This window comes from Syngnathus scovelli, chromosome 17 (assembly GCF_024217435.2).
Source record: "Syngnathus scovelli strain Florida chromosome 17, RoL_Ssco_1.2, whole genome shotgun sequence".
Classification (NCBI taxonomy): domain Eukaryota; kingdom Metazoa; phylum Chordata; class Actinopteri; order Syngnathiformes; family Syngnathidae; genus Syngnathus; species Syngnathus scovelli.
The window spans coordinates 9,440,430-9,463,051 of record NC_090863.1 but is presented as its reverse complement, the minus strand read 5'-3'; the positions used below and the strand labels follow the sequence as shown (position 1 = coordinate 9,463,051).

General features: G+C 44.3%; 2 protein-coding genes across 2 annotated transcripts; one reads left to right on the top strand and one right to left on the bottom strand.

Annotated features, from left to right (window-relative positions):
• Positions 1-9,577: 9,577 nt before the first annotated feature.
• On the bottom strand, positions 9,578-16,060 carry LOC125985159 (zinc finger protein 418). Its single transcript, XM_049747769.2, has 4 exons — positions 12,623-16,060; positions 12,027-12,431; positions 11,177-11,815; positions 9,578-11,083 (listed from the first exon to the last, which is right to left on the bottom strand). Exons 1-4 carry the CDS (start codon positions 12,909-12,911, stop codon positions 10,626-10,628), a joined length of 1,791 nt encoding a protein of 596 aa, XP_049603726.1. The 5' UTR covers positions 12,912-16,060; the 3' UTR covers positions 9,578-10,625.
• Positions 16,061-16,222: 162 nt separating this feature from the next.
• LOC125985143 (uncharacterized) lies at positions 16,223-22,403 on the top strand. Its single transcript, XM_049747741.2, has 16 exons — positions 16,223-16,372; positions 16,733-16,826; positions 17,366-17,572; positions 17,847-17,948; positions 18,286-18,436; positions 18,660-18,964; positions 19,062-19,169; positions 19,253-19,394; positions 19,473-19,765; positions 20,132-20,239; positions 20,421-20,565; positions 20,657-20,958; positions 21,056-21,163; positions 21,247-21,388; positions 21,467-21,604; positions 21,973-22,403. The coding sequence occupies exons 2-16, from the start codon at positions 16,734-16,736 to the stop codon at positions 22,023-22,025; spliced, it is 2,397 nt and encodes a 798-aa protein (XP_049603698.1). The 5' UTR covers positions 16,223-16,372; position 16,733; the 3' UTR covers positions 22,026-22,403.
• Positions 22,404-22,622: the final 219 nt, after the last annotated feature.

The window sequence follows — 22,622 nt, the reverse complement described above, 5'->3', positions numbered from 1 at the left end:
ACACTTACAGTCGTTTTTAAATAACGTGTATACGCCTAAATATTGTTATCCAATATATCTACTGTAATTTCACATTAGATTGCTGGTTTGAAATTTGCTTTTAATATTATTATTTTTAATAAACATTTATGTTAAAACTTGTCTGGCGTCTTATTCCTTGTTTTTATATTCGCCAATTAAAACATTAAAATCAGACATTTGGTTAACTGCTTTATATGACAATATGTGTAGGTAGGTACACTACACGAGGTTAAAAAAAAGAGAGAATAAATAAAGGGTTAATTGCACAACAAAAGCATTTCCTCGCACCTGGGTTCGAACAAAGGTCTTGCCGAGCAAGAGCCCGACTCACTAACCAGTCAGCTATTTCGACCGGCGATCGACAATTGCTTGCACTGTTTTGTACTAGTGATGTGCATTCCAGTTCTCAAGTGAGCTGAATCTTTAGAATCGGTTCACTCAAAATATTTGTTCAAAAGAATCGTTCACCAAATCGTTCGCTACACTTTCTTATTTTATTATTTTTTTTACCTCGTGTAGTGTACCAAAATATCCCATAATTATCTGCCTAAATAAATATGACTAATTTAAAACTATTCTACTTATTAATACCTACAAAATAACATATTCTAACCGGAGATTGCATTGACCTAATTTTCACATGGTCCTTGTTTACATTTTGCATTTGACACTGACAGCTGTCAAGTGCCACGTTAGGGCTCTTCTTGTGTTTTATTGGTTATGGGTTTTCTTTTGTAAGTTTAACTTTGGGTACTTCGAAAGTGTCATTTTAAATTGTACAATGCTAGGTGTTCGTGTACACGTTGATGACATCTGGAGCTGCTCCATAAAACCATACATGTTCCATGTACTGAGAGCAAGGCTTCCATAGGGTAGTGGTTAGTGCTCTGGGCTTCCATCCCGGCGAGCCAGGTTCGAATCTCAGTGGGACCCAAAACATTTTATCATAGAAAATTTGCAACACAGTTGCCCGTGTAACCATAAAACCATACATGTCGCATGCACTGAGAGCAAGGCTTCCATAGGGTAGTGGTTAGCGCTCTGGGCTTTCACCACAGCGACCCAGGTTCGAATCTCAGTGGGACCCAAAAAATTTTATCATAGAAAATTTGCAACACAGTTGCTTGTGTAACCATAAAACCATACATGTCGCTTTCACTGAGAGCAAGGCTTCCATAGGGTAGTGGTTGGCGCTCTGGGCTTTCACCCCAGCGACCCAGGTTCGAATCTCAGTGGGACCCAAAAAATTTTATCATAGAAAATTTGCAACACAGTTGCTCGTGTAACCATAAAACCATACATGTCGCACGCACTGAGAGCAAGGCTTCCATAGGGTAGTGGTTAGCGCTCTGGGCTTTCACCCCAGCGACCCAGGTTCGAATCTCAGTGGACGTAAGAAATTTTATCATAGAAAATTTGCAACACAGTTGCTCGTGTAACCATAAAACCATACATGTCGCATTCACTGAGAGCAAGGCTTCCATAGGGTAGTGGTTAGCGCTCTGGGCTGTCACCCCAGCGACCCAGGTTCGAATCTCAGTGGGACCCAAAAAATTTTACCATAGAAAATGTGCAACACAGTTGCTCGTGTAACCATAAAACCATACATGTCGCATTCACTGAAAGCAAGGCTTCCATAGGGTAGTGGTTAGCGCTCTGGGCTTTCACCCCAGCGACCCAGGTTCAAATCTCAGTGGACCCAAAAAATTTTATCATAGAAAATTTGCAACACAGTTGCTCGTGTAACCATAAAACCATACATGTCGCATGCACTGAGAGCAAGGCTTCCATAGGGTAGTGGTTAGTGCTCTGGGCTTTCACCCCAGCGACCCAGGTTCGAATCTCAGTGGGACCCAAAAAATTAGGGTTAGCGGTGGGGTTAGGGGTAGGGTTAGGGTTAGAGGTGGGGTTGGAGGTGGGGTTAGAGGTAGGGTTAGGGTTAGAGGTAGGGTTAGGGTTAGGGTTAGAGGTGGGGTTAGAGGTAGAGGTGGGGTTGGAGGTAGGGTTAGGGTTAGAGGTAGGGTTAGGGTTGGAGGTAGAGGTGGGGTTAGAGGTAGGGTTAGAGGTAGAGGTGGGGTTAGGGTTAGGGTTAGAGGTAGAGGTGGGGTTAGGGTTAGGGTTAGAGGTAGGGTTAGGGTTAGAGGTAGAGGTGGGGTTAGAGGTAGGGTTAGGGTTAGAGGTAGAGGTGGGGTTAGAGGTAGGGTTAGGGTTAGAGGTAGGGTTAGAGGTAGGGTTAGAGGTAGGGTTAGGGTTAGAGGTAGAGGTGGGGTTAGAGGTAGGGTTAGGGTTAGAGGTAGAGGTGGGGTTAGAGGTAGAGGTGGGGTTAGAGGTAGGGTTAGGGTTAGGGTTAGAGGTAGAGGTGGGGTTAGAGGTAGGGTTAGGGTTAGAGGTAGAGGTGGGGTTAGAGGTAGGGTTAGGGTTAGAGGTAGGGTTAGAGGTAGGGTTAGAGGTAGGGTTAGGGTTAGAGGTAGAGGTGGGGTTAGGGTTAGGGTTAGAGGTAGGGTTAGAGGTAGGGTTAGGGTTAGAGGTAGGGTTAGGGTTAGAGGTAGAGGTGGGGTTAGAGGTAGGGTTAGAGGTAGGGTTAGAGGTAGGGTTAGGGTTAGAGGTAGAGGTGGGGTTAGAGGTAGGGTTAGGGTTAGAGGTAGGGTTAGAGGTAGGGTTAGAGGTAGGGTTAGGGTTAGAGGTAGAGGTGGGGTTAGAGGTAGGGTTAGGGTTAGAGGTAGAGGTGGGGTTAGAGGTAGGGTTAGAGGTAGGGTTAGAGGTAGGGTTAGGGTTAGAGGTAGAGGTGGGGTTAGGGTTAGGGTTAGAGGTAGGGTTAGAGGTAGGGTTAGGGTTAGAGGTAGGGTTAGAGGTAGGGTTAGGGTTAGAGGTAGAGGTGGGGTTAGAGGTAGAGGTGGGGTTAGGGTTAGGGTTAGAGGTAGGGTTAGAGGTAGGGTTAGAGGTAGGGTTAGGGTTAGAGGTAGAGGTGGGGTTAGAGGTAGGGTTAGGGTTAGAGGTAGGGTTAGAGGTAGGGTTAGAGGTAGGGTTAGGGTTAGAGGTAGAGGTGGGGTTAGAGGTAGGGTTAGGGTTAGAGGTAGGGTTAGAGGTAGGGTTAGAGGTAGGGTTAGGGTTAGAGGTAGAGGTGGGGTTAGAGGTAGGGTTAGGGTTAGAGGTAGAGGTGGGGTTAGAGGTAGGGTTAGAGGTAGGGTTAGAGGTAGGGTTAGAGGTAGGGTTAGGGTTAGAGGTAGAGGTGGGGTTAGGGTTAGGGTTAGAGGTAGGGTTAGAGGTAGGGTTAGGGTTAGAGGTAGGGTTAGAGGTAGGGCTAGGGTTAGAGGTAGGGTTAGAGGTAGGGCTAGGGTTAGAGGTAGGGTTAGGCCTAGAGGTAGGGTTAGGGTAAGATGTATGGTAGTTTTTTTTTTGTTTTGTTTTTTTTCAAAAAAAAAACCAAAAAAAAAAAAAAAAAAAAAAACGGTAGTTTAACTACCATGTATGGTAGTTTAACTACCGTGTATGGTAGTTTTTTTTTTTTTTTTTTTTTTTTTAAAAAACGGTAGTTTAACTACCATGTATGGTAGTTTAACTACCGTTTTTTTTTTTTTTTTTTTTTAAACGGTAGTTTAACTACCATGTATGGTAGTTTAACTACCGTGTATGGTAGTTTTTTTTTTTATTTTCAAAAAAAAAAAAAAAAAAAAAAAAAAAAAACGGTAGTTTAACTACCATGTATGGTAGTTTAACTACCGTTTTTTTTTTTTTTTTTTTTTTTTTTTAAACGGTAGTTTAACTACCATGTATGGTAGTTTAACTACCGTTTTTTTTTTTTTTTTTTTTTTTTTTTTTTTTTTTAAACGGTAGTTTAACTACCATGTATGGTAGTTTAACTACCGTGTATGGTAGTTTTTTTTTTTATTTTCAAAAAAAAACAAAAAAAAAAAAAAAAAAAAAAAACAAAAAAAAAAAAACGGTAGTTTAACTACCATGTATGGTAGTTTAACTACCGTGTATGGTAGTTTAAAAAAAAAAAAAAAAAAAAAAAAAAACGGTAGTTAAACTACCATACATGGTAGTTAAACTACCGTTTTTTAAAAAAAAAAAAAAAAAAAAAAAAAAAACTACCATACACGGTAGTTAAACTACCATACATGGTAGTTAAACTACCGTTTTTTTTTGTTTTTTTTTTTTTTTTTAAACTACCATACACGGTAGTTAAACTACCATACATGGTAGTTAAACTACCGTTTTTTTTTTTTTTTTTTTTTTTTTTTTTTTGAAAATAAAAAAAAAAAACTACCATACACGGTAGTTAAACTACCATACATGGTAGTTAAACTACCGTTTTTAAAAAAAAAAAAAAAAAAAAAAAAAAAAAAAAAAACGGTAGTTAAACTGCCATACATGGTAGTTAAACTACCGTTTTTAAAAAAAAAAAAAAAACTACCATACACGGTAGTTAAACTACCATACATGGTAGTTAAACTACCGTTTTTTTTTTTTGTTTTGTTTTGTTTTTTTTTTTTTTTGAAAAAACCTCTAACCCTAACCCTACCTCCAACCCCACCTCTACCTCTAACCCTAACCCTACCTCTAGCCCCACCTCTACCTCTAACCCTAACCCTAACCCCACCTCTACCTCTAACCCTAACCCCAACCCCACCTCTAACCCCACCTCTACCTCTAACCCTAACCCTACCTCTAACCCTAACCCTACCTCCAACCCCACCTCTACCTCTAACCCTAACCCTACCTCTAGCCCCACCTCTACCTCTAACCCTAACCCTAACCCCACCTCTACCTCTAACCCTAACCCCAACCCCACCTCTAACCCCACCTCTACCTCTAACCCTAACCCTAACCCTACCTCTAACCCTAACCCTACCTCTAACCCTACCTCTAACCCTAACCCCACCTCTACCTCTAACCCTAACCCTACCTCTAACCCTAACCCTATCTCTAACCCCACCTCTAACTCTAACCCTAACCCTACCTCTAACCCTACCTCTAACCCTAACCCTACCTCTAACCCCACCTCTACCTCTAACCCTAACCCTAACCCTACCCCTACCTCTAACCCTAACCCTACCGCTAACCCTACCTCTAACACCACCTCTACCTCCAACCCTAACCCTACCTCCAACCCCACCTCTACCTCCAACCCTAACCCTACCTCCAACCCCACCTCTACCTCCAACCCTAACCCTACCTCTAACCCCACCTCTACCTCTAACCCTAACCCTAACCCTAACACCACCTCTACCTCCAACCCTAACCCTACCTCTACCTCCAACCCTAACCCTACCTCTAACACCACCTCTACCTCCAACCCCACCTCTACCTCCAACCCTAACCCTACCTCTAACCCTAACCCTACCTCCAACCCCACCTCTACCTCTAACCCTACCCCTAACCCTAACCCCAACCCCACCTCTAACCCTAACCCTACCTCCAACCCCACCTCTACCTCCAACCCTAACCCTACCTCTAACCCCACCTCTACCTCTAACCCTAACCCTAACACCACCTCTACCTCCAACCCTAACCCTACCTCTACCTCCAACCCTAACCCTACCTCTAACACCACCTCTACCTCCAACCCCACCTCTACCTCTAACCCTAACCCCACCTCTAACCCTAACCCCACCTCTACCCCTAACCCCACCTCTACCTCTAACCCTAACCCCACCTCCAACCCCACCTCTAACCCTAACCCCACCGCTAACCTCACCGCTAACCCTACCCCCACCTCTAACCCTACCTCTAACCCCACCCCTACCTCTAACCCTAATTTTTTGGGTCCCACTGAGATTCGAACCTGGGTCGCTGGGGTGAAAGCCCAGAGCACTAACCACTACCCTATGGAAGCCTTGCTCTCAGTGCATGCGACATGTATGGTTTTATGGTTACACGAGCAACTGTGTTGCAAATTTTCTATGATAAAATTTTTTGGGTCCACTGAGATTTGAACCTGGGTCGCTGGGGTGAAAGCCCAGAGCGCTAACCACTACCCTATGGAAGCCTTGCTTTCAGTGAATGCGACATGTATGGTTTTATGGTTACACGAGCAACTGTGTTGCACATTTTCTATGGTAAAATTTTTTGGGTCCCACTGAGATTCGAACCTGGGTCGCTGGGGTGACAGCCCAGAGCGCTAACCACTACCCTATGGAAGCCTTGCTCTCAGTGAATGCGACATGTATGGTTTTATGGTTACACGAGCAACTGTGTTGCAAATTTTCTATGATAAAATTTCTTACGTCCACTGAGATTCGAACCTGGGTCGCTGGGGTGAAAGCCCAGAGCGCTAACCACTACCCTATGGAAGCCTTGCTCTCAGTGCGTGCGACATGTATGGTTTTATGGTTACACGAGCAACTGTGTTGCAAATTTTCTATGATAAAATTTTTTGGGCCCCACTGAGATTCGAACCTGGGTCGCTGTGGTGAAAGCCCAGAGCGCTAACCACTACCCTATGGAAGCCTTGCTCTCAGTGAATGCGACATGTATGGTTTTATGGTTACACAAGCAACTGTGTTGCAAATTTTCTATGATAAAATTTTTTGGGTCCCACTGAGATTCGAACCTGGGTCGCTGGGGTGACAGCCCAGAGCGCTAACCACTACCCTATGGAAGCCTTGCTCTCAGTGCGTGCGACATGTATGGTTTTATGGTTACACGAGCAACTGTGTTGCAAATTTTCTATGATAAAATTTTTTGGGTCCACTGAGATTTGAACCTGGGTCGCTGGGGTGAAAGCCCAGAGCGCTAACCACTACCCTATGGAAGCCTTGCTTTCAGTGAATGCGACATGTATGGTTTTATGGTTACACGAGCAACTGTGTTGCAAATTTTCTATGATAAAATTTTTTGGGCCCCACTGAGATTCGAACCTGGGTCGCTGTGGTGAAAGCCCAGAGCGCTAACCACTACCCTATGGAAGCCTTGCTCTCAGTGAATGCGACATGTATGGTTTTATGGTTACACAAGCAACTGTGTTGCAAATTTTCTATGATAAAATTTTTTGGGTCCCACTGAGATTCGAACCTGGGTCGCTGGGGTGACAGCCCAGAGCGCTAACCACTACCCTATGGAAGCCTTGCTCTCAGTGCGTGCGACATGTATGGTTTTATGGTTACACGAGCAACTGTGTTGCAAATTTTCTATGATAAAATTTTTTGGGTCCCACTGAGATTCGAACCTGGGTCGCTGGGGTGAAAGCCCAGAGCGCCAACCACTACCCTATGGAAGCCTTGCTCTCAGTGAAAGCGACATGTATGGTTTTATGGTTACACAAGCAACTGTGTTGCAAATTTTCTATGATAAAATTTTTTGGGTCCCACTGAGATTCGAACCTGGGTCGCTGTGGTGAAAGCCCAGAGCGCTAACCACTACCCTATGGAAGCCTTGCTCTCAGTGCATGCGACATGTATGGTTTTATGGTTACACGGGCAACTGTGTTGCAAATTTTCTATGATAAAATGTTTTGGGTCCCACTGAGATTCGAACCTGGCTCGCCGGGATGGAAGCCCAGAGCACTAACCACTACCCTATGGAAGCCTTGCTCTCAGTACATGGAACATGTATGGTTTTATGGAGCAGCTCCAGATGTCATCAACGTGTACACGAACACCTAGCATTGTACAATTTAAAATGACACTTTCGAAGTACCCAAAGTTAAACTTACAAAAGAAAACCCATAACCAATAAAACACAAGAAGAGCCCTAACGTGGCACTTGACAGCTGTCAGTGTCAAATGCAAAATGTAAACAAGGACCATGTGAAAATTAGGTCAATGCAATCTCCGGTTAGAATATGTTATTTTGTAGGTATTAATAAGTAGAATAGTTTTAAATTAGTCATATTTATTTAGGCAGATAATTATGGGATATTTTGGTACACTACACGAGGTAAAAAAAAAAATAAAATAAGAAAGTGTAGCGAACGATTTGGTGAACGATTCTTTTGAACAAATATTTTGAGTGAACCGATTCTAAAGATTCAGCTCACTTGAGAACTGGAATGCACATCACTAGTACAAAACAGTGCAAGCAATTGTCGACCGCCGAAATAGCCGACTGGTTAGTGAGTCGGGCTCTTGCTCGGCAAGACCTTTGTTCGAACCCAGGTGCGAGGAAATGCTTTTGTTGTGCAATTAACCCTTTATTTATTCTCTCGTTTTTTTAACCTCGTGTAGTGTACCTACCTACACATATTGTCATATAAAGCAGTTAACCAAATGTCTGATTTTAATGTTTTAATTGGCGAATATAAAAACAAGGAATAAGACGCCAGACAAGTTTTAACATAAATGTTTATTAAAAATAATAATATTAAAAGCAAATTTCAAACCAGCAATCTAATGTGAAATTGCAGTAGATATATTGGATAACAATATTTAGGCGTATACACGTTATTTAAAAACGACTATAAGTGTTGTACTACGATACAAGTGTTTACCAGCTCAGTGGCCTAAGAGGAGAGTGTCCGCCCTGAGATTGGGAGGTAGTGGGTTCAAACCCCTGCCGAGTCATACCAGTGACTATAACAATGGTACCCATTTCTTCCCTGCTTGGCACTCAGTGTAAGGGGTTGAAATGGGGCCCCCCCTGCTGCTCACTATCATTGGGACTTTTGGCACTCAGCAGGGGTGTCCAAGTCCAGTCCTTGAGGGCCGCATTCCTACATGTTTTCCAAGTTTTCCTCGTTAAACACACCTGATTCAAATGATCAGTTCATCCTCACGTCCTGCAGGAGCCTGATCATTGAATCAGGTGTGTTTAACGAGGGAAACTTGGAAAACATGGAGGAATGCGGCCCTCGAGGACTGGACTTGGACACCCCTGTTAGAGTGTCCGTATGACGTCACATATCGTCGAAGGATTTGTTTGAACGAATCTTTTGAGAGAACTGATTCTAAGGATTCAGTTCATTTAAAATAACTGTAATGCATATCACTAGTGTGTGCGTATGTTCCGTGCTCTCTACACTGAGCGAGTACGCCTTGCGCACACTCTTCCAATGTTACCGCCACCTACTGCAGTGGATGTCTAATTACCCTTTACTCGAGTACAGCCAAAAGAAAAGCATGTTCCCTGGTGTAACACGCGCCCCACTATTTGAGAAACACTGCATTAGGTACACCGCCAGGTACAGTTATGTAATTACGCATAAATACTTGCATTTGTTTGCATATGCGTACGCATACAAAGCGAGGTTCCAATTCTTTTTCGTTTGAACGAATCCTTTGAGTGAACTAATTCTAAAGATTCTGTTCACTTAAAAGAACTGGAATGCACATCACTAGAAGGACATACCGTAAATGACCTACTAAATGCGCAAGACGTTTGAAAAAACCGTCATGACGTACTTTTCTTCATGATTGTCTGTAGATTTTTAAAATGTATTTAATAATGAAAACACAGAATTTATGTGTTTAAGTGTTCCTTAAACATGATTTGAGCTGATGTAGCTGCAGTTGCTAATGCTAGCAAAAGAGCTGCCTATTTTGATTTAAGTTAGTTTTGATGCAACGTTCCTTTTTTAAAATAATAATCTTACTGTTCAGTGTAACAAACCCACATACTTGATGAATGCACTTTTAATCGGTTTCATATACAAAGAAAAAACATCCCTTTTGCACAAAGAACATTTGAAAAAAATGACATTTTTTTCAATGACAAAAAACAGTTCAAGGTAATACTTGGTGAGATCATCAAAAACAAAGCAATCAGAACTCCAGGTTGTGGTTCTCGTACAAAACGGCAGTCATATACACAGAAGAACAGTGATACCTCGTTTTTCGCGAAAGATGACATTCTCCGAAGTAGAAACCAAATTTAAACATCACTATGTCGAAATTTCTCACACGGAGTGTTTCCTGTTTGCCATGGGTTTAATGTAAGTTATTTAGAAGTACGGTTTCCCTTGCAAAGCACTAGAAAGTGTTCACCTTTGGAATTACCACACTACACTAACCTGGGGGACATGATGCATTACAAAACCAAAGTGAGTCACGGTTGCGCATGAATTAGCTGCTGCATTGTGGTCCAGTACACAATATTAAAGCTTTTTAAACCCTCCTTTTAGGCTACATAAACCTTTCCTATTCCCACACTGCTGTGTGCATGTACTGTACCTTTACAGTAAATAAAAACACGTGATATAAGGCAGTTCTTTTGTTCAGACAAGTGAAAATGTTTTAGATTTTACCTGCTGAAACCCACGAAGTGGCGAGGGATCACTGTGTTGGGGAAATGGTCAGCCAGGTTCATTTTTACAAAATGTGGGACAAACACTGCTTTGGCTTTGAAACAACACACCCATAACATATTCACATGATTTAACGCTGCAATAGATAGGAGAAAGGCGTTACAATCACATTTAATACTTCAAATAATACTGGTTCACTTACACACAACCAAATGAAATGCAGCCAGTTCTCCACAAGATTCCGCACGAGTGACCGCGGCAGGGTCATGTTTCATGTCAAACAGCAACGCTTCGGATAAAAAAATTCCTCAACATCATTTTAGTAGATTGCGACGGCTGTTTGTTCTCTTATTGTTTTCTGTTTCTCAAAATCAAAACGAGATGAGAGCAAAGACACACAAGAGCTTGGTCAACATTCTTTCTACCAGTGGACTTTGATGTGCACTTGCAGTTTGTCGGCGTGGTCGAAGCTCTGACCGCAGACGTCGCACTTGAACACCGCGTCGCTTTTGCACCGGTGCCTCTCGAAAAGAACAAACGACTCGAAACTCTGCCCGCACGCTGAGCAGATGTAGCAGTTTTGAGCCGAATCAGAGGACGGCGGACCGAAGTCTGCTACGGTCCCGTCCTCGTGCGCCGCCACCATCCCCCTTCGCGCGAACGAATCCAGCATATCCATCTCGCCATTAGTGGCGTAATGGCGCCACTTGCCGGTGTTTAAATAGGCGTCGCTCTCGCCCACCTCACCGTACTGGCACCCGCTCACCGGGTCGGTCAGGGTCTCCGGTCCGAGTGAGGGATCGGGGGCCGACTTCTGGGGGCGCGTGTCGGGCATGGGCTGCGTGAGGGGATGCGGCCCCTGCGCTTCCTTGTTGGTGTCTGGAAACAAAAGAAAAATGAGACGCACTTAAGTCAATCAGCTTTTTCGTTTCTGTGGCGTATTTCCATTTTGCAAGGTGTCATGGCCCGAACCATTCCTGTGCGTCTTCATGTGGCACTTGAGGCTGGACTTCTGGTTGAAGCATCGTCCGCAAATGTGGCACCCGTAGGGCTTTTCGCCCGTGTGGATGCGCAGGTGTCGCTCCAGGTGTCCGGCACGCACAAACATCTTACCGCAGTACGAGCAGTAGAAGCATTTCTTGGGCCGGAACTCCCGGTAAAAGGAGCCGGTGCGGTTTTGGTTGTGGTCGGACGGCTCCCATGGCGGACCGGTGGCGGACCGGGGGTCTGGCAGCTGCGATGACATCACGAGGTTGTTGTTGTTTTTGCCATAAGGTTTTCCGGGAAAGACAAACGTACGGCAAGAGGTCTCGGCGTGAGCCGAGATGAGCAGAGCAACTGCCGGGACCTGTCCGCCATTCTGCTGCGACCGATCGTTTGTCCCGTCACATAAAGATGATGACTTTTGCTTGTCCGCCGCTTCCCCTTCAGGCTGCGTCACGCTCTCCTCCATGGGCTCCGATTTGACCGCTGCAATTTGAGACGATTCCGGACGGTCGGTGGAGACTCCCTTGGACACCGACGTGATGTTGCCCTCTGCTGGATGATGGGTGTCGGGGCTCGAGTGCTGCGTCGGGGTGTGTTGGGTGTCAGCTGGCGCCAACTGAAGAGCTGCAAGGACAAGTTGTTGACTTAAGACTGAAAGAGAGCAACTTGAGGCAAAAGTTTTTACTCCAAGCAAGAAATTCTGATTAATATTGCAGTGGTGAGATAAGAGTTCATCAGATGAATTGATCCATTGTCAATCTCAGGACACCCACTGCTGTCAACTGAAATTGTGAACCTAAAGGCAGGATTTGAACACAAATGGCCTGTGACTTACATCTCTGGTGGATCTTGGTGTGCTCCTTGAGGCTGCACTTCTGGTTGAAGCGTCGCCCGCAAACGTCGCAGCGGTACGGCTTTTCCCCCGTGTGGATCCTCTTGTGCCGCTCCAGGTTCCCGGAATGCTCAAAATATTTGCCGCAGAAGGGGCAGGGATAACCTCGCTTGAACAGCAGCCGGTTGACCATTCGCCGCCGTATGTTGCTATACAAGTGGCGGTGCGCCCCGCGGCCGGCAGTTCCTGTCTGCCGCTCGTCCGCCAAAATTTCACCCAGGTTTTCCCGCAGTCTTTCCGTCGGCGGACCGGGTTGATTGCAATCGGCCGGTTCCACAGGTTCCTGCTTCACAATGACATCGGGAAAGTCACTTTGGAGCTTTTCGGGCTTCTCAGCCTTGGCGACACCTGTGGACGGACGAGATTGTTTCCGGACTCAGTAATTGAAATATTACAAGAATATGAGTTTATATGAGCATCATATGACTTCGTTACAGCCCAAACGTGATGTCTCGACGTCAAGCAGAAATTTCCACGGAAAACTAAATTGTCGAATGTGCAACCTTAAATGGTCTGTGGGTCAAAACTAAGAAACATACTGCCATCATCCAACGAAGCTGCACCGAGTGGAGCGCACTCCAACTGGGGTGCGAGCTGCTGCTGCGCTCCCCGCAGGTTGTCCGCCATGCGATGGGCGGCTCTCAGCTCGCCGTGCAGCACCTCCACGCTGCTCCTCAGCCGCCGAATCTCGTGTTCCCGCTGGGTCACCTCCAAGCGCAACACCACCATGCCGTCCTCCACCACTTTGGTGATCTGCGCCGCGGCGGCGTTGCACAGGGCGGTGATGATGGAGCCGATCTGGCTGTGAAGAGCCGTGCCGCTCGACATGACGGCGCCGTGGGGTCACGGAGAAAACAGTCTCAAGCACTGGGTGGGGGGGGAGTTACACTTGGGCGGGGTGGACGACTTAGTTTGGCCTGGGCATCGTGTGTGATGTTTGCCGCTAGCTGACTAGCTAATTAGGTGTAAACACAAGTGCAGGTTGGGCCGGAAATCGTAGTGAACGTTATACCGTAAAGCAGCTCAAAGAGTCGTTATGCAACTTGGCAACGCTCGATGCTGTAAAAAACAGTGCTGAGTAGAAATGGTGCGGCGATGTTGCTGGTTTATTCCCCCCCAAAAAAACACTTCCCCAAAACGTATTTTTTTAAATTATATGTATTATTTTAGCGTGCAATCAAAAGGAACTAACTACGTCCCGCAGCAGAGATTTTTGTTTTTACAAATACGACTGAACGACACAATACAAAAGAAGAGGGCAAACGGAATTCACAAGCGCATTTATGAAAAAAAAAAAAAAGTTGTACATCTCCATTCATTCTTTGACATAGGATGCATTTGCACAGATGTTTGTCGATGTCTATTTGAAAATGAACTTCTAAAAATATTTGGGGGGGGGGGGGGGGACAGGAAAGGGAATTTATCTGGCTCTTACATTGATCTTATCTTATCTATCTTAACGAGAATTTTAATTATGTATTTCCTCTTAAGGGTTGATAAGGGACATCATGTGTGGGGTGAAGCGTGACTTTCTTTTAAAACCGGCACACCTTGCTACACAGGTACCTGTGACTTGCTTTTTATATTGTCTAGCAGCCCCTTGAGGTGCCACTTGTCACGAGTAATTGATAAAAACATCAGGATTACGATACAATTGTGATTTATAATGGAAGTCAATCTGACCAAATGTGTCACTTATATGCATTTCAGTATTAAGTGACATATTTCCTAACTGCAACGGTTTAAAAAATAGCAGCCTGGTATCCTTTTGATCATTGACAACACCCTGAGTGTAATTTCAGCACCATGGCTGCTTTTTTTTTTTTTTTAATGCTTTGTGTTTGATTGGAAAAAAAATAATAATAATACATCAAAAAGCCTAAAATAGAACCGTGAGGGTTAAGGCTCGAGTAGTGGAAAAACCTGCTGGCCTAACACGTCGACAGCTTGATGACAATGGCAGTTTACAGAGATTTAAAAAAAAATCACAGCCAAAATAAAAGACAAGCTTTACTACGGGGAATTCTGCAGACTAAAGTGATGAAAGAACTGGCTGCCACTTGTTCCATGGCATGGTGGTCCAGTTCCACCGGTCTAGTATGTTTGTGCATCACTTCAATTTGACATGTATCTCGACACATGGGGTACAACATGATGTAAGGACGCTATATTTTCAAGTGGGACATTTCGATTTGGATCCATTTGATGTCCTCACATCTTTGAAACCAAAACCAGTATTCCTATTCAACTCGTGTTTCCCTCCACATTTTTGTTTGGTTCTTCTTTTAGGTTCTATTTTGAATTGATTTCACTTCATTTATTTATCCATGCTGCAATTTGAATTTGTAATTTGATTGTTTTATTGTTTTGTTGTGAACCTTTTTTAATGAAACCAAATAAGTTTCTTTTCGTTGCAGAAGCATGTTGCACAATATTTGTATAATTGCGCTATCAAAAAAGGTGCCGCAAAAATCTGAAACGCCCGAAATGTTATCTCAGATTTCTCATTTCCAGCAATCAGCATCCAAACTTGTTCCTTTCACGCTTGTGACGTACATGCATTGTTGCGTTAAAATCAAGTATTTCTTGTTGCCCAGAACTAAGTCGTACTGTATATAAATTGGCACGCTGTACTCACAATGGAATCCAACCTGTTCAGGTGTAAATTTGTAGTCTTTGATTTGGGCATAAAGGCAAACACGTTTGCTTTGCTGTTTATAAAATGAAGGCTCGAAATCCTCAGATCAGTTGCTTTAATTATACTTAATTGTCGGTGATGCGATCAGAAATTCACTTCAAGTCCATTAAAACATCACGCGTGACTACAAAAACTTTCGACAATGACTCCAATTTGTCTCAACGGTAATGTTTACAAAAGCAGGTAGACGAGGTTTGTCAAAGACTCAACTCGGTGCGAGGAATTTCCAGACGAGGCCCCCAGGCCAAGTCTGGAAACAAAAATGGGAAATTTCAATTTCAGAGCAAATTCAATTTCAATGGCATTTGATGTCAATTGCCTTTCCTTTGTTACACGTTACGTTCGTAGAAGCCTTTGATGCTTGCAAAATATGAACGTTTGGAGGTTCCGCACTCAACAAATTGCTCAACTTTGTTTCATTCAAGTCTGATGATGGAAAAAAATTTGCATGTTTGGTGGAAATTGTTACAAATGTATTTGTGTGTGTACGTGTGGGCAAGTTGCATAATTGACGGTTGATGTCCCGCCTCTCACCATGAGCAGCTAATCTGAGCTATTTTGTTTTGTTTTTTTTCTGGCTGACCTCACACTGACATCCATGACCCCATTTTTGACACAAAGCATTGTTTCTTTTCACATGAGGAAAATATGAACAAAACAAGTTTTTTGTTCCATAAGGCATCTGATGGTCGAAACTCGCTCATCTATTTCCTCTTCGGTTAATGTCAGAGGAATGCATGATGGCTTGGCCACACAAGAGTTGGCATTGTTGAATTTTTTTGTGTGTGAGTCATCGCAGCCTGAGATAGAGGACATCGTGACTTGATTGACAGCTGGTATTCTCACTTGGCAATGTCAACTGGCTTGTTGCTATTTTCCAAAAAGATATCTATCTCATAACAAGCAGTTAGCGTCTACTTACCTGCTAACAGCAAGAAGCACCACGGCGAAGAGTCGGTACGATAACCTCGACAAATTTCACCGCACCCAGTTGTGTGTGTGTGACAATCATTGGTAAATAAAAATAAAATTAGGCGGAAGATTTTGAAGTCATTAGCAAGCTTATCGTAGTTCACGGAAAGTCACATAATAACTAAAATTGGGGGGGATATTTGCCAAACAAAGCGTTTCTCAGATGAATTTGTACTTTTGTTTCGGAGTCAGCCAGCCTCTCCGTACGTTCCTGACACATGACATAGTTTGATGTTATTTAAGAAATGCAATAATTATCTCGCAATATCAGTGTTGGTAGAAAAAGCTGTATAGGATAATAATTATTATTTCTGATCAAATACGACGGAGTGGACATCATTAAATTCCCTTCTAGCCAAATTATATACAGTACTTCTGTTTGGCGAGCGAGCACTTGAGTCTGCTTCACGCACACGTGACTGACTGCGTCAGGGAAAAAAAACCTTTGCGTCATTTCTGCCCTGTTGAAGAAATGAAAAAGTACCTTGCCGGCAGGTGAGTGTCTTCCAGGTGCCACGCCTTAGCCGCATCATATTTAAGCCGCGCACTTGCCTCCCGCAAGCATTCTCCCACTCCGAGGAAAAAGAAAAAAGGAGCACGTTATTCAAAAAACTATCGGGTAAGTCTCTTCAGATTGACATTCAGGCTACATTGTATTATCCACTCGGGGTGTATTTTTGAAACAAATATTAACATATTTTGGCTCATTTCAAATGGTAAGAATTCATTCGCTTATTCTGCTTATCCGAGGTCGGCGACTTTATTTTTAATTGGGAAATTCACATCACGATGAAAAGGAACAAAAGGGAGATTTAAAAGTTGGTCTAAAATTCAGCGATTAGCCTCAGCAGATGTTCATTTTCATAAATGACTGAGATGAACATTATTTGTGTATTATTGATTTAGGCAAAACATTTTTTTTCTTTTCAGTTCTGGCAAATATTGACATGACGTTCTTTTTCCTCCCTCGTCTGTTTAGAATGCATCGAGGACTCATCCTGGTTGTGGCCGCCTTGGCGCTTCTGGCCACTGCGCGGGGGACGGACCATTTGATGTTTGACAACACCACCATGGTTCGCTTGACTCACAATTGTCTTTGATGTTTAAAAAAAAAATCCATCGGTAGATTGAGAACCGCTGGAGGCAATTTTCTTTCATTTTTATCAACGCCACTACTCATTTTCCTTGGTTACAAAACAGGTTTGATTGCCTTATTAAGACTCCTACCTAAAAATACAAAGTGGCTTAACTGACGGAAAAAAAAAATCCAATTGAACTCTATTGAAGATTTATTTTTGTTGCTTTGTCTTTACACGAACTGGATTTAGAGACGATCATCGCTTTGATCAGAAGATTTAAACAACGTATTTATTGACTGAATAGTAGAAGCCTGTTATTTGTGACCAGCTGGGACTGGCCCAGCCCACAAATGACCAAAATCTGCAAATAATTGACTCCCACTGACATATATTGGGAGAAAAATAACAAACTACCCCCCCTAAAAAAAAAAAAAAAAGCAACAAATGGTTGTGTCTACCCTGTTTGTCGACAAACTTTGTGACTTGCTTGCTCAAGCGATGAAAAGTAAACCTTTGCGCGGTGTTTTCTCCAGGCCAACGTCACCCGGGAAGGCTGCGACGAGACCAATCTCTGTCTGGAGGAGCCGGATAACTGCGACCCTGTGAATAACACCGGGTGTCTGTTTGTATCTTTGAACGCAAGCTCGATCATGTCCCCCGACGGCTTCAACCTGTCTGTGGCTCTCAGTGGAAACTCCTCGGGATTGATCGGCTTTGGACTCTCGCAGAATTTGACCACGGTGAGAGGCCACCTTGACAAAAGGAATGGCCAAGAACATTTTGATGCCGCATACTAAAATCCAACTGTTTACTGACCTTTCAAATGAGAATTACCGAGAACCGTCCACATTGTGGGAATCTGTAATACAGCCAAGTTTGCCAAATCTTACCCATTTATGTTTCTCATTAGGACGAGAACGCGTTTGGTTTGGGGATCAGAAAATTGCTCGTCCAAATGCTCGGTTGTCTTGGACTGAATGAGTGAACTCTTCGTCCGTCTTTGTCTCCTCACAGAATGACACGCAGCTGTTTGTGTGTGGAATGCTCAGCAACAGTACATTTTTCTTTCAAACCTTGTTGAGAAGCCCAGATGGTACTCTGACGCCAAACGAGAGGGTAAGCCTTGCTTCCTTCCTTCCTAATCTTGAAATTGTCTCAAACAATGTGGTCGAGCTCTTGTGAGCACTTTGCACTTTAGTCCGTCTTCCCTTTGGTAAAAACCTGTTCCTGTGTCAACTCCAGTGAAATTTAGCAGCCGAACGGAGAACTTTTTCTGCCAAGCCGAGAACAAATAGCTCAAATGACACGGCAACAACTTTTTCTTTTTTTAAAAAATTGGAAATGAAAGTAAACCTCTCCATCTATTTTTTGGGCAGTCTGCTTTGATGACCAACAAAGGGAAGGAATTTTTTTGAGGAGGGGGATTTGATGCTTTCCTTTTGTCTTTCCTTAGAACACGACTCAGATTCGCAACAGTCTGAACGGGACCCTCATCCAATGCGAGTTTATTATTCCTAATGTAAACACAACTATGAACGGCGAGATGATGGACGGGATCACTTCCTTTGTGGTCCTAGGAAACGGGGAGGTGAACATGACCACCAGTAAGCGACCAGTCTTTTCTTAAAACAGCAGCTTTCACACCCGCACTGTGACAGAGCGACATTACAACCCGAAGACCACTTGATTTGGTTCGCACACGTCAACACACGTCACTGAGGGAAATTACAAGCGCAAGGCTGAACAATTGCACATATGACAAAGGATTCCAATCTAGAAGTGGACACATCAAAGTGTCTAAGGAACTTGTGCTTCTGACCCCTTCAGACCTGACAGGAAGCTTCATGCCAATTCTGAACAGCAGTCGGGTGAACCTCACCAACGCTGAAGGCAACATCACCATCCCCGTCCCCGTCCCTCCAAGGGTTCTGAACATCTCCCGGGAAGGCTGTGGTATCACGAACCTGTGTCTGGAGACGCCAAACGACTGCAACCCCTTGACCGCCCCCATGTGCCAGTTTGTGGCATTCAATGTCAGCTCTTCCGATACAAATGAATTCAACATGACCGTCCGTCTGAGCGTATATTCCATGGGCTACGGTGCCATTGGACTGGCAAGCAACGCAACACAGGTGAGGCACGTTGCCAGATCAAATGGCGTCCAACCAGACCCAAGCGAGCCAGACCCAAGTGTTGATCACAAACATTTTCCCCCCTATTTGTTTACAGGGCACAAGCCAAATTTTTGCCTGTGGAAATGACAGCAACACTGGAATGTTCTTTGTCAGAACCTTCATCGGAAACAACACTGATGGAAGTTTAACTGCAAACAACAGGGTGAGTGAGACTCCCGCTTGACCATGGCTGCAGACTTTGTCATTGTCCAATTGTGATTAACCAAAGCAACTCTATGTCCACAGACCATTATGGATCCCATTGTCGAAGTGGTCAACAGGTCCATCGAATGCCAATTCACAATCATCAATTTAAATGAGGTGCAAACCAGGGAGACCAACGGCACAATCGCAGACGTTCTCCTGGCAAACGGAACGCTGACTGGAAGTAAGTCAGAGGACGCACAAGCAAAAGCAAGGAAATAAATGTTTTCCAAGGTCTCAACTCTTTTTCGTTGATCTTCAGGTTTGCTCGGCCCCTTGACTGTCCTTCTGACCGAGCAAGTGAACCTCACCAACGCTGAAGGCAACATCACCATCCCCGTCCCCGTTCTGAACATCAACCGGGACGGCTGTGGAAACAGCAAGCTGTGCGTTGAATCGCCCAACGACTGCAACCCCATGAACGATACCGGGTGTCTTTTTACATCTTTGAAGACCACCACCAACACCACGGCGGGAACCTTTGACATCAGGGTAGAGCTCGCTGGCGAGTCCGACGGATACGTGGCTTTGGGGCTGACGGCAAACGCGTCGGAGGTGAGGCACACTAGAATCACAGACTGGTCCATTTGGAGACTTTGACCTAAAATTCTTCAAGTGTTTGGGTGTCCAAAGAAAATCTCCAAATTTATGAATTCAAAATTGTTAAACTAACGAGAACATTTACTTCATCAAACCAAATATGTCAAACAGAATCTCTTCAGATTTTGATCACACAAAAAAGCAAAAATCTAGTAGCAGAAATCTGTGTTGTTGTTTTTTTTAATGTGCAATCGCTAAAAATCCCTAACTCAAAAATGCCTGACCAGAAAATCTGGGAATTTGATTTATGTGTCAAGTCTACATCCCCATTAATGGAATATAACGCTAAACCAAGAGCGCTTTCTACGTTTGTCTCCGCAGGGTGTCACCAATTTGTTCATCTGCGGAATAAACAGCAGCGACAACTCACCAATAATCCGCCGACTGGACCGAAACAACACCGACAATTCTCTCATTGAAGTGGATGAGGTGAGGCGTCCAATTTTCATGAACACATTTCTGAGTCCTAAAACTGCTAACTTAAGTCTCACCTAAATCATGTGACTTAAATCAGCTACCTCTCCTTTTGGTTGCTCTGCAAATCCTCCTTCGCCTTTCATTGGCGGCCAATTGGTTAACATGTCGGCCTGCTGTATCTCCACCTTCATAGGTTCTGGCCAATACGAATATTGTTGTGAACGGAATGTCCATCCGATGTATCTTCACCATTGTCGGCATCAACTCCACTGCCAGCAGACAAGCTGTCACCGGAACCCAGAACGCAATCTTGCTGGGAAATGGAACCATAAATGGAAGTAAGCAAGACGCGTGAACCCATTGATCATTACAAAGACATTCCTCACCTCTCCTTCCTTCCTTCCTTCCTTCCTTCCTTCCTTCCTTCAGGTGTGATTGGTAACTTCAATACCATTGAAAGCACCGGACCTTTGAACATCACAAACCCCTCAGCTAACATCGTCAACAATGAGGCGGTTGAGTTGCTCTTGAACATCTCCCGGGAAGGCTGTGGTAGCACGAACCTGTGTCTGGAGACGCCAGACGACTGCGACCCCTTGACCGCCCCCATGTGCCAGTTTGTGGCACTCAATGTCAGCTCTTCCGATACAAATGAATTCAACATGACCGTCCGTCTGAGCGTATATTCCATGGGCTACGGTGCCATTGGACTGGCAACCAACGCATCACAGGTGAGGCACGTTGCCAGATCAAATGGCGTCCAACCAGACCCAAGCGAGCCAGACCCAAGTGTTGATCACCAACATTTCCCCCCCTATTTGTTTACAGGGCACAAGCCAAATTTTTGCCTGTGGAAATGACAGCAACACTGGAATGGTCTTTGTCAGAACCTTCATCAGAAACAACACTGATCTAAGTTTAACTGCAAACAACAGGGTGAGTGAGACTCCCGCTTGACCATGGCTGCAGACTTTGTCATTGTCCAATTGTGATTAACCAAAGCAACTCTATGTCCACAGACCATTATGGATCCCATTGTCGAAGTGGTCAACAGGTCCATCGAATGCCAATTCACAATCATCAATTTAAATGAGGTGCAAACCAGGGAGACCAACGGCACAATCGCAGACGTTCTCCTGGCAAACGGAACGCTGACTGGAAGTAAGTCAGAGGACGCACAAGCAAAAGCAAGGAAATAAATGTTTTCCAAGGTCTCAACTCTTTTTCGTTGATCTTCAGGTTCGCTCGACCCCTTGAATGTCATTCTGACCGAGCAAGTGAACCTCACCTCACCCACCGGTACCATCAGTAACGGTGACGGCGGTACCGGTGACGGCGATGCAATGAATGGTGCACGGGCCCAAAGGAGCAGTGACGGTAAACCAAGATTGTATTTTAAACACAATAGCAACTTCAAAGTGTTCCCATAGCTCAAACACAGAGGTTGGGCCTGGCCTCCTAAGGTTTCTTGGGTTCGCTTCCCTGAACCACTTGAGAGAATTGAAGACAACAATTCTCCCAGTCTTAACAAATGTAGTTTAAGATTTAAAGACAGATGTTTTGCAATCTGTCAGTTTGAGTTCCTCCTATATATAGTTTCAGAGCCTTTACAGATTGCCCCCATGGTTCCTGAAAGTCCAAATTGGGTCTCCAAAACCTTCCCATCACATTTTGTAACACACAAGTGACAGAGATAGTCACGAGAGTCAAAAAGTGATGTTTTGTCTTTTCTCTCCCCGGTACAGCCTTGCTGGCCCTGCTGAGCCTCGTCACGCTGCTGGCGATGCTCCGAGGCTAAGACGGGTCAGGACAAGCGGGAGACGAGGAGCCCGTCCGTCCGTCCCGATGACATTTACAGCGCTTGCTGTACTTCTGTGAAACCACCACATCGTGTGTTCCGATTGTATTTTTCTTTTGTCTGTTTGCATATAATCTGTTTCAACACAAAAGCGTCGCCCGGCACTGCGACGGCCCGTGTGACTGGTGTGACGGGGAGCGGCGCCATGAAGGCAGATCAATAGACGCGTCTAGTCTGACGAGTTGGAACTGTTTGAGTTAGAAACCCAGCCCTGATCATAATTATTTCTTGTGCGTCTTTGTTACATGTCAACAATGTAAATTATTTATGGATATCTAAAAATGTGCACCAATAAAGTTGAGTCCTGTTCTGGCCCTGTTCGGAGGCAATTTTATCCAAACAGCGGGAAATATTTCATTACGCAATTACTTATGACACATATGCCCAAAATGCTCTCTGCTGAACCATCAAGACAGAACAGGAGCTATTCAGTTTTGATTTGTAGGCTTTTCCCTTTATTCTGTAACGTCCAGCATAAACTTGGCCAAAAAGACACAGCCCAAGTATGCTCATTTGGTTTAAAGTAGCCATTTTAGG